A 17,197-nucleotide genomic window follows, 5' to 3' on the forward strand; every position below is an offset into this window, starting at 1 on the left:
GACATCATGGTGGAACCATGAGTCCAGGCACAGCTGGCGCAGCTGCTGATATAGGAAAATGAGGCACAGGGGGTGAGCCAGTCTGGGAGGTTTCAGGAAGCCAACAGTCCATGACCCATGAGGACAAGCAACCCTCTAATGGAGCCTGGCTCTAAGGCTCAGCTCTAGTCTGAAGCAGGTTTGTTCAAGGGCTGGGGGAGCCTTGGGGACTGCCACAGAACAAAGTGGTTGGGCTTGAGGGAAAACAGGACTGTGAGCATGAACGAATGCTTCTCTCACCAACTTGCATGAATGTGTCCAGCCCTGACACTAATTCCTGGCTATTGGCAAAGCTTTCTGTGAGCCTCTGTCCAGGTACAGAGGGGTTCCCTGGAAACTACCTCAGAACCCTCCCCACATGGGTGGGCGGAACTGCCATAATGCTGGTGATGAGATATATCCTTCAAGCGGGGTCAAAACTTGTTGTTCATGGACCTTCCACATGCTGGAGCTTCTTGATACTGACCATGATTGGGTTCAGTCTAAGCCTTTTGGGCCACCCCAACCCAAAAACCTGACTGAGTTGTCTGTCAGCAGGATTTAACCAGAACTCAGACATCCCGAGTCTCAAGGACAGTCTGGTTGGTGTTTAGATGATTCCCGTGAGGCTTCTGTGAAGTCAGCACATCCATCGCCTACCTCTGGTGGGATTCAAGGTTGAATGGTATCTCCTGAAAGGTCTGAGTGCCCAGAACCTTCCAAAGCAGGGCGGTCCTGGTGACTAGTGTGTGAGCAGGTGTTGAGAGTGTGCGGGCAAACACAGGGGCAGCTCTGTGGGTAAGATGCCCCTCTATGCCTCCGGTGTTAGTGTCCTGTGTCCCTAGAGTCACACTGGCACGCATCATGCCGTGCACACTTATGGTATCCCTAAGCCTGCCTCCAGCTCCCCCATCCCTTAGAACTCCACTTGCATTTCAATTTCCTCATCCCACTTAAGAGGTTTTTTTTTTCCTTTTTTAGGGGGTGGGGGGAATGCTACACCCAGCAGTGCTCAGGGGTTACTTCTAGCTCTATGCTCAGGAATCACTTTTGGCAGTGTTCAAAGGACCGGAGGGGCTTATGGGATGCTGGGATTAAATCTGGGTTGGCAGTGTGCAAGACAAGTGCTGTCCCCACTGTGCTATGGTTTTGGCTGTGCCCCCTTTAGGACTTTTATTGGCTTTGCACTTCGACCAATAGCCACTAGGATAGACACTTCAAAATATTCTCCAGACTGTGTCCTCCTCACCCTGTAAGAAGTCAGCCAGGGAGGAAGGTTTATTCAGACAAACCTTGAGGGGAGAGACTCCCACCCATCACACTAGTGACACTCACTGCACATGGAACACCCTGATCCACTGGACCTGCCTGATCACCCTCAGCACCTGGCAGCCTTAGGGCAGCATGGTTTTGTGGGGAGCCCTAATGCCTGGCTATGAGACTGACATGGGTACTTCCCTTCTGCACTTCCCACAAAGACCAGAACATGCTCAGGTCACTCCCAAGTTAGCTCTGTGGTAAAATGAGAAAGGAGGAGCCTCACCCCCATCTGGTCTCTTTCTGTGGGTGAGGGGGTGCCCACTCCACCCTCAGTTGTCAGTGCCACTAGGATCCCTGGGGCATGGGCCCTTTCTGACACACAGCACTAGCAGAGTCCAGGCTCTGTCAGGGCTCAGGAGACCCAGGGAAGAAGGGACTCAGTTTAATAATGCAAACCAGTTCTCAGACCCAGAACGATTCGCTTCGCTCCATGCAGGGACATCGGAGGATGGGGCTCAGTAGGTGAGGGCAGGAGCAGGAACACCCGTGCCCTGCTCAGCCTCTTGGTCATGGGGTCCTGCCAAATGTCTGGCTCAGAAACTGCAGACACAGGGAAGGGGGGCACTGCCAAAAGTGGGGTAAGGTTGCATGGTCACTGCCATACATGACCGGAAGGGCTGCAGGAAATTTGGATGAGTATCTGGGGGTGGCTAGAATACTGCAGGGGAGGGGGCTGGAGTCTGCCCTGCCGGAGTTGAGGTCTCAGGGCTGGGGGAGGTGAGAGGACTGGGCCCCTGTCTAAACCCTGAACTCCCAGGGATCCAGGATCCAACTTGTCTCAGCCAGAAGCTGCCAAGTGCTCCAGGATGTGGAGCTAGGAGGTTGCAGAGTTGAGAACACTTCCACCCTCACCCCAGAGTGGACTGAACTGTTGGGGATTGGGGTCCCAGCACTCAGTCCTGAGCATGGCTTTTCTAGAGAGGGAGAAGGGGCACTTGGTGGATGTCAGGGGTTGAAAGGCTCACAGGAGGGAACAGCGCTGGCTCCCTGAGCCCCACCACGCCAGCTCTGTGCCAACACTCTAGCTGAGCATCTTGTGTCGATCAAAGACCGTCTTCCGCTGCTCCTGCACCTGCAGCTTCCAACGCTGCTGCGCTCCCTCCACACGCTCCAGCACTGTGTTGGCTCGGGGGCCTCCGATGGCTGCGGCGGCAGCGGCCATGCGAGCATCCTGCAGTAAGAGATATGGAGAATGAGAGAGAGAGAAAGCAGGAAAGTGGGAGAGGGGGTGGAAGAGAGAGGAGAGAGAGAGAGAGAAGAAAGAGAAAGAGAGGAAGTGAGGAGAGAGAGAAAGAGAGAGGAGATAAAGAGAGAGGGGAGAGAGCGAGAGAGAGTGAGAGAGCCTGACTGTGTGCCCTGTAGCACTCCAGCACTGGGCCCCACACAGAAGGCAGCCACCCCCTGCCTGGGTGCTAGCCCTGGATGGTCCATCTGGTCACTTCTGAGGTCCATCATAGTGAGCTGGGCAGACTGGGGGCTCTGTTGTTGGCAACTGCATGATGAGGCACATTCATTCTTGGGGTTCTGGGAAGCAGGCCTATAGAAAGTGGGGTTCTAGGCACCACCACAAAGATCAATCACTTCTGTTACCAGCAGCTTCTGTCTATACTGGTGTATGCAGAGCTCAGTTATGTTGGTCATGGAGAGAGGCTTGGGGCTAACCCATGAAGGCGGCACAGCCCTGTAGGGCGTGGAGGGGCCCAGAACCTGCACAGACAGAAGTGCTCACTGTGGAGCCTTCGGGAACATGAATGATGCACCTCGCCCTCCTCATCCCTACACAAACACCCTCACATCTGCACCCCTGCACACCCTCTTATCCACATAGGCACATTGCACCCCCCCCACTCACTCTTGCACAGCTGTTTCTATATAATCTCACCCTACACACCCTCACCCCTACACACCCTGGTACCCACATTCCTGCACCCCATAGTCCTGCACACCTGTACCTCCACACCATGGCCACTGCCCCAGTGTGGTGCTGGACCTTCTGCTAAAAGCTGAGGGTTATTCTACCTCTTCACTCCTGTCTCCCCCACTCCCCAAAGTCCCTTCCCCTTTGCTCTCCATCGGTTTCTGTCCTCAAAAGCGGTCTCCTCCCCTAATTACCACTCTCGCCTCTGAGGCTCCGGAGCCCATGCATTTCCTGCAGGACCCGAACCTGATCTTTGGGGGGAATTAGAGTTGAGGGCCAGGCCCACACCCCCGTGGGGATTTCCTCCCAAGCTCTCTCTGCCTCTCATCTCCTGCCACACATCTCTTAAGGGATTAGCACACCTCTCTAAGCCCAGAGCCGCCCAGTAAATGCAACTTTGCTTCTAATGCCCCTTGCTGGCACCGCTTCTGTCGCACACAGCTGCTGGGCCGGTGGAGGGGGCTGGTGGGGGGCAGGCAGGTAGCGAGAAGCAGTTTCCGAGTGGCGTCTGGGAGGGGACTCACTGTCACAGGGCCACAGGGCTCAAGTCACTTCCCGGGAGCACTGCTGGGATGAAGCAGGGGGACATGGCCTCCCAGGTGCCCCTTGTCCAGGACCTGGGAAGCTCCTGAGAAGGGGAGATGCAAAGGTGTCTGAGGGTGCAGTGCTGGCTGTGCCAGGCAGGGGGCGCACGGAGCCTGGCTCCAGATTCACTTCCTCTGGGCCTCTTCCCACTGGGCCCATAGTGCTCCCTGCAGAGCACCAGGAGCACTGAGAGGCTGAGTGCCTGGACCACTTGGGGCCTCCAAGCTCTGGGCATCCAGCCAGTCTTCTCAGACTTGTTTGATGCCGGTGTCGGGAGGATCCATGTTTGCCAGTGACACAGCAGCACAACTCACTCACGCTAACACACACACACACACACACAGAGTCTCACACCCATATCACCTCACACCCGCCCCCTCATAACACTCACACACACTCATAACACACATATACTTTCCACACTCACATCCCCACAACACTCACACAGACACACATTCTCACATATACTTCACACACACACTCCCTCATAACACTCTCATCCCCTCACATTACTCAATGGACACTCACATCTCATACATCTATATACCCATACACTGGTACACACCTCACACTTACATATCCTCACACTCTCACACTCTCACATCTCACACCCACATCACATATTCACCCCCATATGAGCATCTCACTCATGCACACACAACTTATTCCCACACAGTCACACAAACATACACACACACACTTACACACATTCTCTCTCTCTCTTTCTCTCTCTCTCTCTCTCTCTCTCATTGATAAGTGAGATGTCTCAGAGCTCCCCACTCTGCCCACACTGTTACCCCAACTTCCCCACCTCCTGTCTCCAGTTTGACATGCAATGAAGGGTCAGGAGCCAGTCTGGTCAGGAGAACACTCAGGATAATGGTCATGAGGTACTGAGCTAACTGGCTGGCAGAACAGGCATAGGGTGGGGAGCACTGGTCTTGGTGCTCAGCACTGACACCTTGGCCAGGGAGTCATCTATCCTGACAGCATCTTTCCTTCCCACCCACGATACCAAAGCTTCTTGGTATCTCTGGTTGAGTAGGTCCCCCAGCCTGCACCCCATGGGTGAAGAGAGGGCGTGTCTGCTCCCTTCAAAATCAGCCTCATACATTCTCAATTTTTTTTTTAATTTTTATTTTAGGCCACACCCGGCAACGCTCAGGGGTTACTCCTGGCTCTACTCTCAGAAATTGCTCCTGGCAGGCTCAGGGGACCATATGGGATGCCGGGATTCAAACACTGTCCTTCTGCATGCAGGGCAAACACCCTATTTCCATGCTATCTCTCCGCCCCATACATTCTCAATTCTGCTCTTTTGAGTTTAGCTATGCAACCCTCACCCCCAGTGTCCCTCTACCAAGGACAAGCGTCCTCGTGATCCTGCAAGGACAAAACTGAAAGGATTTCAGTATGCGCTGGGGTCCCCCCTGGGCCAGGCTGGGCGGAGCCACCTCTCCTGTCTCCCCACTTGCACTCAGTATCTTGGAGAATGCTGAGGCGGGACGCCACAAAGAGCCAAGAGTGGAGCATTAAGGAACATGCTGGATTCACCGCATTACCACAGTCTCATTTGTTTTCCCTTCATGTAAAGTCTTAGCAAACAGCTCCTAAGTGGGGGGAAGCTGCCGCTGAGAGGCTCGTGTTCCCATCGCTAATAGTCTGATTAAAAGGTATTAAAGACGCCACATCTGTTCTAGGACGGCCGAGTGGGGCCTCTGCGGAGCCTGCTGGGCGACTCCCCCACTTCCGAGCCTCCTTCCTTGGGGCTCTAGGATACCAACCCAGGGGACCTGCTGCTGACTCAAGTCACACAGCATCTGTCCTCAGAACCTCAGGACTGCTCAGGAGAACCCTGGTCAGGTGCTGCTGACAACCCTGAGGGGCTCCTGGGGTAGCTGCCACCAGGAGCCAGGAGGCCCCAGATGTCTATACGGTGGGGCTGGGCTGACATAAGAACTGGGGGTGCCTCTTCCTGGCTATGCACAGGCCTGCCTAAGACCAGAAGCTGTTCCAGCAAAGACCATAGGGCAGAGGGAGGGCTGGCTCACTGACCGGGTCACCCCTCCAGGAAGGGCCAAAGGCAAGCTCAGCAGCTGGCAGACCCACGGTGCCCACAACGTGAGCCAGTCCTGTTGCCTTCCCACACACAACACACTGCGTAAGGGCAAAGTCCACAGAAGGGAGACCACGTGGTTGGTTCCCCCACTCAGTCACACTGGGGCGCTAGGACCATCACGCCTCACAAAGCTTCTTAAGAAGTTCAGTCCCACCGACACAGCAATTGAGCCAGGCCCTCTGCCCCAACAGGGACTCCAGTCCTTCTTCTGACAGCATCATAAATACCTCACACATGTTCTAGATTAAATCTAGATTCTTCTATCGACTCACACCTCTCCTGCCCCGGCTCAGAGGGAAAGGCTGGAGGTTAGAGCACCCCTTACCCTTGTCCCCCCACTACCCACCACCCTGATACAGGGTAGAAGGGGGAAGTCCTTGGAGCTGTATCTCTCCTTCAGCCTATCCCCTGCCCTCCCACATACCCTCCCCACAGAGATCCCTGGCTTGGCCCTAGAACTGCTGGGCTGAGAGCCCTGGGGACCCCTGGGGCGCAGGGCCAGGCCATGAGGAGACACCCAGAGCTCATAGTCCCTTCTTTCTCCCTCTTCAAAGAGGCCCAGCCCGTACATCTGAAACAGCTCTGTTGGCGTTTCAGGCTCGGCAAACATGTTCGCTTCCTCCTTTCAAAGGACGTCTGAGCCCGGGGATTAGGTCTAATGCTGCTGGAATCCAGGGGCGGCAGCGCCCCGCAATCAGGGCCCACAGGGGCCTGCCAGACCTTTCAAAGGGAACCTGGGGCTTTCATCTCCCTCCACAGGCCTGGGGCCATCCCTTCCTCTCTTTGTCCCCCCACCCCAGGGCAGGAGAGCTCCTGGCTCCAGACTGGGGTACCGGGTCAGGGGACCCCCCCCAATCCTGGAGAGTGCTCTGGCCGCTGGAGTTCACCTCAGAGGGTCCCAGACTCCTACAGGTAGATTGGGAGGGTACAGCCAGAGCGACGCATGGTCTCAGATAGCTGAGTCCAAGTCCTCTGGGAGGCCTGGAGAACTTTCCAGAACCTATCGAGGAGGACAGAAAGCCCTCCACCCAGGCTGTCCTTCTTGCCCTCTCAGGGAAAAGTGCTCCACAGGGTATTTGTAAGTCCCGAGAGCTCTGCTCAGTCTCAATCACACAGCCAGTAGTGTGTGTGTGTGTGTGGGAGGGGGGTCCTCTCCTGGTCCCCACTGAGCAGAGGAGGGGTCAGCAGTATCTTCCTCACCACCCACGACCTGTGTTTCTCAAGGGGACAAACTTGAGGGTGCCATGTGCTGAGTACCATGCTCCCATCCTCTGAAAGCTCATAGGTTGTCTCCTTCTTTATCTAGGCAGTCTTCCTTCTTTCTTCCAAGACTCTTAGCTAGAGAACATGGTATCCAGGCTGTGTCTGACAGAGCCTCTCATCCTCACTAGCCAGTTTCTCCTTACTCTTCTGTTCTTTGGGAGTTGTTTTGTTTTTAGAGCCATACCCATTGATACTCATGACATACTCCTGGCTCTGCTCTCAGGAATAACTTCTAGTGGGCTCAGGGGACCATATTATGGGGGATCAAACAGTCAGTCATGAACAAGGCAAATGTCTTCTCTGCTGTGCTATTGCTCTGGTCTTGCTCTGCACTATCACCTGCAAAGGCCACCCTTGGCGTCTGGTCTGGGCTGTTCAGAGGTGACGACCTGTATCTGAGTATGCAGGAGAGAAGGGCCTCCCTAAACCCAAGGAAGGGCCAAGCTAGGAGCCCTGAGGCAGAGGACACCCCACTGAATCAAAGTCAGGGAAGAGAAGCCACGCTCAGCACTGAGATAGAAGGCCATAGCCTTCAACGAGCACTTAGGGTCCCCATTGCCCTCTCAGACCATCAGCCTGACCTGGGTCAGGACTTTAAAGCCAGAATTTATTCTGCAGCACCTTCTTGAACCTGGGGCTGAGCCCCAGAACCTGGCCCTTGGCCATGCAGCACAAGGGGGCACCCTGGGTGCTGTCCCTGTGGGAGACAGGGACTATTCCTAGGAACCAGAGTGGACCCTTCCCTTGCCCAGAAGCTTGCCAACAAGCACCTGCCATTGACTCAAGGTCCGAAGTAGGGACCCCCCCACCTCTTGGGGTGGAAGGAGCTGCCCTCCCACCAGATCATGGTGACAGGAGACGCGAGGCTGAGTGGAGCGCCAGGCATTCCGGGCGGCGCAGCCTGTGTAATCAGCGCAGCTCTGAATTACCCCCCAGCCAGGTGGCAATTACCACCTTCTCCTAATCTGAGTGTTTATTAGCCAGGCCCCGCCCATATCAGAGCTGCTATTACTGTGCATTAATCACCAGGTAGACCCGAGGTTTCCTCTGGAGCACAGACCACCCAACTGCTAGCACCACTGCCTGGGCCCAGCCCAATGGGGCGAGGCCACCTCTCGGCTCCACCTCTGGCTGGGGGAAGAGGGGCCTCCCCAGAATGTCCCTGGAGCAGGCTGGCCTCCATAGCCCAGGTCTGGGACCCTGACCATCCCAGCATTGTGTGCAGCCAACATGTGGTGAAGCAGGGGCCTTCGGCCCTCAGCTCATCCTGTGAGCCTCATTTCATGCCAATGGGGAGCCCCAACTGAGAATGCTTCTCCATGCTGTCAGTCTCATGGCCCCAATGTGGGGTCCCCTGTGCCCCTCCCCATCCTCACTCCCAACACTCCATGGGGCTGGCACTTCTTTCCCAATGACACGCTAACTAATTTCTTTGTTCTCTGGGACAGACCATACCTACTTGCTAGATCCCTTGAAGCCCCTCAACAGGATCTGGCCCTGAGACTTGCCTCGACAGGGAGTGGTGGAGGCCACAGCACTTCTTGTACCCATAAAGAGCCCTCCAAGGGTCCTCTTCCTGTGTCACCCCATTTCCACATCCTCAAGTGAAGCCCACAGCCCTGATGCAGCAAGAGCCCATGGGGACCTTCATGGGGTGTGCGGCAGCCCCAGCTATGCGAGGACTTCCCAGGTTACCTCTGAGGCTATCTGTGCTGGTGTCCCAGCTCTGTCTGTTACTTCCCAGAAATGCTCTCTGTTTCTCCCACAGCCACCTCTCAATAACTACCTTGTGCAGCTCTGGACCATATAGTGCCTGTCCCCAATCTTAGTAGCTTCTCGCTACCCCAGTGGCCTGCCAGGGAAGGGCAACTCGCTGAGGCTGGGGCCAGGCAGGTGGGGTGCATTCTGCCCCAGTTCCCAGTCTAGGGAATCTAAGGGGTGGGGATGGGGATAGGCCAATCCCAGGTGTTCCCCCAGCCCTGTCACCCTCTCCTGCCCCTGGCCCTACCTCGTTCTCCTCCTCATTGTGCAGCTGCTCCGTGTAGGCATCAGGCTTCCGGATCAGTGGGTCGACCAGCATGAGGAAGGCCATGTAGAGCAGGAGGGCGCCTACCACTGACAGGTAGATGACAATGATGACCTGGGAAGATATGCACCGTGAGCCTGGCCTGCACCCTGCTGGGGAGCTGTGTTGGGGAGCTGCAAGGGACAGCAGGGCTTCCTGGACTGGCTGACCTTCACCCAGGGGCGCCCAGAGGCCTGGTGCACTCAGGCCAGCAGAACTGACAGATTGGAGGGGTGAACTTTATGTCCCACACTGACACCATCCAGACCTGGGAAGGGGGTACTGCCATTCTGAGGCCTTGTGCCCCTCCCTGGTCCTCCAGCACACACAGTGGGCCCTGAGGGGCATACCAGGTCAGAGGTCACAACAAACTCCCTGCGGGATGGAGCTGCTGTTTCTCAGGTAATCTCAGTTCTTTTACAGATCAGACAGGCCGAGGTACAAAATGAAAGAGGCTCCTGGGCCCCAGAGGGTACTTGGCTCTGAAAGTGCTCTGTGCCCTCCTATTAGGCCAGGTACCATCAGAGAGGGATTTGACCTAGAGGGGTAGCACGGGGGGAGGGGAGGGAGAGGGATACCTGTTTGAGGGCCAGCTTAAGCTGGAGGGCCAGCTTCTCCCTAATGGGACCCAGTCTCTGTGCACCCACCATGTGAGTCCAGCTCCCACCTGTACCCAGGAAGGGGGAAGAAGAAAGGGGCTAAAGCTGGCCGGGGTCTCCTGAGGACTGGAAAGAAATGTGAGGGTGAAGGGGTGGGTCTGATGAGGTACTCATGACAGGAAGTCCCTTCTTTGCCAGCTCAAGTGACACGTGGCTCAGAACTCAGGGCTCAGATACCTGGTTCCCAGAGTGTGGGTTCCCTAGAGCACATTCAGAGAATAAGGTATCTAGGAAGGTGGGAGAGCTGAAGAAGGAAATATCCCAATGGAGAGGGGGTTGCTTTGGAGCAGGGTGGTGCGAAGGGCATGGGACAGTGGGAGGACCATTGAAGGATGGGAGGATGGCAGGGAGGACTGTGAGAGGATGGAGGATGGTGGGAAGTACCGTGGGAATGATGAGGGGATGACATGGAGGATTCTAGGAGGATGGGGTACAGTGGGAAGGACCATGGGATGGGGGATGGCAGAGAGGACTATGGGAGGATGGAGGATGTTGAGGAGGACACCGGAAGATGGAAGTTGAGGTGAAGAAAGTAAGAAGACATAGGAGGGATGAGGTGGGAAGGACCACCACTGAAGGACAAGGCAGGGAGGACCATAGGAAAGAGCTCAGTAAGGTGGAGCAAGTGCTCAAGGCCTGAACTGCCAGTGTAGAAACCCCTAGAATATTCCAGAGTAAACCAAACTCTGTGGGTGCAGGGTGGCAGGACCAGGGTGCTCAGCTGAGATTGTGGTAGAAGGGAGGGGGTTAAAATCTGAGGCTAAGGTTATGGCACGGCCAGGGACTGGGTTGCTGGTAGGGGTACCCACCTTGATGGTGGTGGTGCTGCGCTCTTCATAGCGGCACTCACACAGCAGGCAATAGGCCTCCACATCATGGCCGGGCACTGGCATAGGCTCTACCACATGTAGGCAGTTGCTGCAACAGAGACATGTCATGGGTGGGGCAGAAGACAGTGTGGCTCAGGGCAGAGAGACTCTGAGAGAGGGGGTAACTAGAAGAACCATCCCATCGATGGCCCTGCCTTGTTCCTAGCTCAACCATGTGTTACCCACTTGAGCTGTGCTCTCCCTGGATGTGGGCCCCTGAGCTCTCAACCTGACTCCGTGGCTTGTGTCCCAAATAGCAAAATCTTCTGCTGACCCAGGGAGAACCTGGGTTGAACCTGAGGCAGCCCCACTTTCCCCAACTCTAGCTCCGTCCACAGTCCACTCTGGCTTCTCAGTTCTTGCTCCACTGAGGCCTAGCTAAGGCTCAGCATTTCTGCCCCACACAGTGGCCAGAAATTTCCACCATTGCTATGGTTCTGCTTCCCACATGGCCTCCTTGGGGGGTCCCCACTTCACACTATTCCAGGCAAGCCCAGGTTCTACAACAGAACTAGGTGAGGCTGCTCTGACTCCGGCTCCCACTGCCCAGCTCTATCCCTGCAGGGTTCAGCCTACTCCCTCCCACGTGCCCTCTGATCACCTTACTTGCACCCCACCTCCCCCTACTCCCACCACCACTTCTTACACCAAAGGCCCCATTTCATTCAAGGTCAGCTCACAGGACCCCAGATGGATTCCTGGACATACTTGCCAGCTCTACAGCCCCAAGGGGTAATTTCCCCAGAGCCAGGGTTTGGGCATGGCAGCAGGCCACAGTACATAACACCCTCGGCCCAGTCCCAATGCCAGCTCTGAGTTCAGCCCCTCAGCTTTCATCTTCCAGCTGGTCAGCAGCACAGCAGCCTATAAAATGCCCCTTCCCATCAGCACCGAACAATCAAACAGACCCTGCCTACATTCTCAGGATGGACAAGTGTGTGCTGTAGGCAGCGGTGCCTGGGGCAAGGACCGTCCCCTGTGGTACATGGTACATGGCTACACTAGGTGGCCACATCCGAGGCAGCAATGGCAAAATCTATGAGGCGTGAACATTGGGGATGGAAATAAAAGCCCAAATTCAAACCAGAAAGAGGATGAGAATAGGCTTTGCAATTGAGGAGTCCAGCCCAAGTTCTGGCACCCCAGTCTCCTCTGAACACCCCTGAAAATAATCACAGCACAGAAACCAAAGGAGCCAAGATGAAAGGAAGGAAAGAAGGAGGGAAGGAAGAAGAAAGGAAGGAGGACAGAAGGAAAAAGGATAAGGAGGGAGGAAGGAAGGAAGGAAGGAATAAAGAAGTAGGGAAGGAAGGGAAAGGAAGAAGGAAGGAAGGGGGAAGGAAGGAAGGAAAGAGAAAGGAAGGAAAAAGGAGAAATGAGAGAAGGAAGAAAAGGAGAGGAAAAGATAGAAGAAAGGATGGAAGGAAGGGAAAAGGAAGAAGGAAGAGGGAAGGAGGGAAGAAGGAAGGAAGGAATAGACAGTACAGTGGGCAGACATTTGTCTTGCATAAACCTAACCTGGTTTCAGTCCCAGCATCCTGTATGTTCCCTATGCCCACCAGGATTGATTCTTTTTTTTTTTTTTTTTTTTTGGTTTTTGGGCCACACCCAGCGGTGCTCAGGGGTTACTCCTGGCTGTCTGCTCAGAAATAGCTCCTGGCAGGCACGGGGGACCATATGGGACACCGGGATTCGAGGATTGATTCTTGAGAGTGGATCCAGGAGTAAGCCCTGAATATGGATGGGCAAGACTCAAAAGCAAAAACGAAAAAGAGAAACTAAACCCAAAACCCAGGATGCCTATTTTCAAAAAGTTTTTCAGAGTCTTTTTTCTAAGCACCTCTAGCCCTAATGATGCAGATGAGGGGCTTCCTGACTCCTCCTGGGCCCTCTCCTGCCTCTGGGGAAGGCAATGGACAGCAGGTCTGTGGGGGTAGTGCTGGTCTGTCAGGGCTCTCCCTTCTTTGGGGTACCTCTGCTGGCTCCAGAGAGCCAAACCTCCATCCTTTAGAGACACAGGAGATCACTGTGAAAGGCAGGGGCTCCCCCACAAGGCTAGGGTGAAGATCAGGGGAGGATAGGGAGAGGTCCACTGAAGCCTCTAGTGGAGAAGCTCCAGGGTTGAGACCTCTGGAGAGAGACATCAGGGTCCTGAGAAGCCAGAACTGTTGCCCCAGCTTACATAAGATGGGGGAGGTCTACTATCTGCCTCTCACCCACACATCAAATACTCCCCAAGAGGTAGGGAACAGAGGGGTGGGAGTAACAAACAATGGCGGGAGGGGGGGCTTATTCTTCTGTACCTCCCTGTCTCCTGGACTGAACAGGACAAACAGAAGCTGAATTCCATCAGAGCTGCTGACCCAGTGTGCTCCAGGGCACCCCACAATCCACTGTGCAGAGGGTAGTACAGAAGGCGTGGCAGAGGGACCCTTTCTCTCCAGCTCAGCTGCTGGGTCCCACCCGTATTACTGGGTTAGATGTGGCTATGGAACTGGAGAGATAGCATGGAGGTAGGGCATTTGCCTTGCATGCAGAAGGATGGTGGTTCAAATCCTGGCATCCCATATGGTCCCCCGAGCCTGCCAGGAACAATTTCTGAGCATAGAGCCTGGAGTAACCCCTGAGCACTGCTGGGTGTGACCCAAGAACAACAACAACAAAAAAAAAAATGCCAACGTTACAGTGGCAGATCCATACCCTGGGGGCTCCAGGCATCGTGTGCACTGCTGATCCCCACCCCCACCCAGGGTAAGCATGGTTTTCTTTACTTTGTTGCTTGTTTTGGTGTTGGGCCACACCTGGGCCACACATACTAGGAGGTTCATATAATCAAATCTGGGTCAGCTGGGTGCAAGGTACCTGCTGTGCTATCTTTCCAAGCCCTCTTTGTTTTCCCTCTGTCTCTGTCTCTGTCTCTCTCCTCTCTATCTTTTCTCTCACCCCCCTTTATTTAATAAAAAAATGCATACAAGGCTCCAAGAGTCTAATTTAAATTCTCTTAGTCTTGAAAGGGCATGCAGCCTATCTCCCTCACAGGCCTGTGATGAGAGAGACTGGCGCAGAATACAGCACAGGGTCCCTGTGCTGAGCACATGAGAACCCCCTGCTGACAGCCACCACACCCCCTCACCTATACCCGAGCCACCATGCCATCGTTACCAATACATGCTACATGAACCAAAGCCAGGAGCCCCTCTCCTGGAATCAGACACCTGGGTGCTGTTTCCAAACAGGCTAGCCAAGGACTAAATATTCCTGTCAGAGGGGCTGGAGAGATAGCATGGAGGTAAGGCAAAAGTTTGCCTTTCAGGCCCGGAGAGATAGCACAGCGGTGTTTGCCTTGCAAGCAGTCGATCCAGGACCAAAGGTGGTTGGTTCGAATCCTGGTGTCCCATATGGTCCCCCTTGCCTGCCAGGAGCTATTTCTGAGCAGACAGCCAGGAGTTACCCCTGAGCAACGCCGGGTGTGGCCCAAAAACCAAAAAAAAAAAAAAGTTTGCCTTTCATGCAAAAGGTCATTGGTTCAAATCCCAGCATCCCATATGGTCCCCCGAGCCTGCCAGGAGTGATTTCTGAGCGTGGAGCCAGGAGTAACCCCTGAGCACTGCTGGGTGTGACCTCCCCCCCAAAACAAAAACAAAAACAAAAACAAAATTCCTGTCAGAACCTTCCTAGGAATGAAAGAGCAAGCTTCAGGGGCCCGGAGAGATAGCACAGCGGCGGCGTTTGCCTTGCAAGCAGCCGATCCAGGACCAAAGGTGGTTGGTTCGAATCCCGGTGTCCCATATGGTCCCCCGTGCCTGCCAGGAGCTATTTCTGAGCAGACAGCTAGGAGTAACCCCTGAGCATCGCCGGGTGTGGCCCAAAAACCAAAAAAAAAAAAAAAAAAGAAAGAGCAAGCTTCTCCTTTGGGGGGTGCAAGACTCCCCAAACTCCCACTCCACCCAATTTCCTCATAGGCACAGCTGGTACAGGCCACCAGGCAGGCTCACCAGTCCTTCTGCGACACATTCTGGTTGTAGATGTGGCCGCTGATGTTGCGGTAAGGGGGGCAGATGCATTTGCACCGGATGTCTTCAGAGCTCTGTGAGAGGAAGCACACACAGGCAGGAGAGACCAGTTCAGGCTCTGGTGAGATCCTAGGCTTCCAGGTCTCAGTTCTAGAGGTGACCACAGGAAAGCCCCAACCTTCTCCCATGCCCCCCCACAAGAATGTTCTGTCACAGCTGCCTTGAGACCAACACCATGGGCCAGAGTGACAATACAGCATGGTGTTTGCCTTGGACATGTCCCAGTTGGGTTCAATTCCCAACATTCCACAGGGTCTCCTAAACACTGCTAGGAGTGATCCCTGAGCAGACAGCCCCAGAGTAAGCCCTGAGTACCATTGGATATGGCTCAAAAGCAAAATAAATAAAAAGATCACCACCAGTCAGGATGCAAAAGGAGCTTGCAGAAACCAATGGGGATGGCCATTTCCTCAGGAGGAGTGAGGGAGAGGGGGTTTGTGTAGGGGTGTGAGTGAGAGGGACAGTGCTCTATCCTACCCCTTCTCGGTGCCCCTCAGCCCTACAGCCTTGGATACTTATCTCTTCCCCACCCCACCTTCTATTCCCTAGATCTGGATTGGGGAAAAGAAAGGAGGCCTTTCCCTGGAGAGACCCCAGCAGGCTTTTGGAAAGTTCCTTCTTTCCAAATAGGTAAGAGTCCAACTCTGACCACTCCATCTAGAACTTTCCAGAAGGAGAAGCAGCAAGTCCTTAAGTGTCAAAGCTCAGGGTCCAGAGACATACTCAAAGTAGCTGAAGTCTTAAGGAATGAGGGGTGTGTCAGGACCCCCAGGCATTTGTCACCCTCACCAAAGCTCAAGGTCCACAGACACACTCAAAGCAGCACTTAAGTCTTAAGGAATGAGGGGTGTGCCAGGACCCCCAGGCATTTAGGTCACTCTCAATGACAGAAACTTGCATCCCTGCCTTTCCACGTGGTTCCCTAAACACCACCAGGAGTAATTCCAGAATGAAGAGTAACCCCTGAGCCTTGCCAGGTGTAGCCAAACAAAAAGAGAGGGATCCTAACCTCCACTTAGGCCAAGGGCAAGGGAAGGCGGGGCATGTCCTGAGAACTCCCAGCCCCAAGTTCCTCACAGGCTGGCATTACCTGGAATCTCTGCGAGACACTGGGCTTGGCAGGCACCACCCTCTTCCCTCCCCTCCGGACATATGCAGTTAGGGCTTGGGGGAGCACCCTCCCCCCCCCAGAGGTCTGGCCCTGGGGTAAGTGACAGTTTGCAGCAGTTGCCTATGGGTTCCTCTGGGCATTATGTGCCAGGGGCCTGCGCCACCTCCCTCACCTTGTTGGCTTCTGCTGTGGGCACGAGCAAATACCCTACCAAGGCCACCAGAGCCAGGAGCTTCATGCTTATTGGAATACGGGGGCAGCCACACCGGACACCTGCAACAGACACACGGAGTGAAGGGGAGGAGGCCATGGGCTGGGAGCTGGGCTCCAGGAGCCAAAAAAACCCAGGCCACCAAATACTGCTTGACTTCCCCACCCCCCAAACTCCCCTAAACCTCAGGCTCTCCACAGCCCATCAGGCGCGTTTTGGACCGCAGTTCTTCCCACCAAACCCGCTAGGCCCCTCTTTACACGCGCGTCCCACCCCCTTGCGCCATCTGCATCTCCGCGAGTCAACAGCTCTTCCCGGCTAGGCCTGGCGAAAACTTTGGGCGCAGCGCCTGGGAGCTGGGATGTGACGATCAAGGCCCGTGCCCACCGCGCTCAAGTGTTTTAGGCCATGCTGAGACACACACCCCATCCCCACTCCCGCCCCGTGCCCCCCACAACCCCCTGTACCCCCTCCCCTAAGGCCCAGTCCGCAAACCTGCGAGCCCCGCCGCCGCCATCCAAGGCCCGGCTGGGCCCTCCCACTCCGTGCTTCTATTGGCTTCCAGAGCAGCCGCTCAAGTCCAACCTCCCTGACGCCTAGGCAGAGATCCACCTTCTCCTGGGCTTCTTGGAGGCTCCCGCGCCAGGGAGAGGGAGGCATTTCTCCAACCGGACAAAAGAAGAAAAGGGAGTGTCTGCCCCCCGAAGATCAGAATGGGGCCTTGACGTTTACGTGGCGGGTTAAAACTACTAGCGCAGTGCTTCGGTCTGTGCGATATTGGAGCCTATCTTGCTCCATCTTGCAGTTCGAAAGAGAAAAAAACAAATGTAATTGATATGCAAGAGCAGCAGTAATGATGCAAAGGATCATTGAAGGGCTTTGTCCCGATTCAGTCTGAAAAGATTATTTGGTGAGTTATGCTTGGACAAATTTGCTAGAGGTCAGCACCCTCCTCCCCTTCTCCTCCTCTTCCTTTCTCCTTGGAG

At 54.9% G+C, this 17,197-nt stretch overlaps 1 protein-coding gene across 2 annotated transcripts; it reads right to left on the bottom strand.

Annotated features, from left to right (window-relative positions):
* Window positions 1-1,701: 1,701 nt before the first annotated feature.
* On the bottom strand, window positions 1,702-16,906 carry TMEM9 (transmembrane protein 9). 2 transcript variants are annotated; one of them, XM_049770677.1, is made up of 6 exons: window positions 16,824-16,906; window positions 16,173-16,273; window positions 14,812-14,903; window positions 10,757-10,865; window positions 9,232-9,363; window positions 1,702-2,509 (listed from the first exon to the last, which is right to left on the bottom strand). In XM_049770677.1, exons 2-6 carry the CDS (start codon window positions 16,236-16,238, stop codon window positions 2,360-2,362), a joined length of 549 nt encoding a protein of 182 aa, XP_049626634.1. In that variant the 5' UTR covers window positions 16,239-16,273; window positions 16,824-16,906; the 3' UTR covers window positions 1,702-2,359. The 2 variants fall into 2 exon arrangements, with proteins under 2 accessions (XP_049626634.1, XP_049626633.1); XM_049770676.1 differs by lacking the exon at window positions 16,824-16,906 and adding an exon at window positions 16,707-16,733.
* Window positions 16,907-17,197: the final 291 nt, after the last annotated feature.

The sequence above is a fragment of the Suncus etruscus genome, chromosome 3 (genome assembly GCF_024139225.1).
Source record: "Suncus etruscus isolate mSunEtr1 chromosome 3, mSunEtr1.pri.cur, whole genome shotgun sequence".
Classification (NCBI taxonomy): Eukaryota; Metazoa; Chordata; class Mammalia; order Eulipotyphla; family Soricidae; genus Suncus; species Suncus etruscus.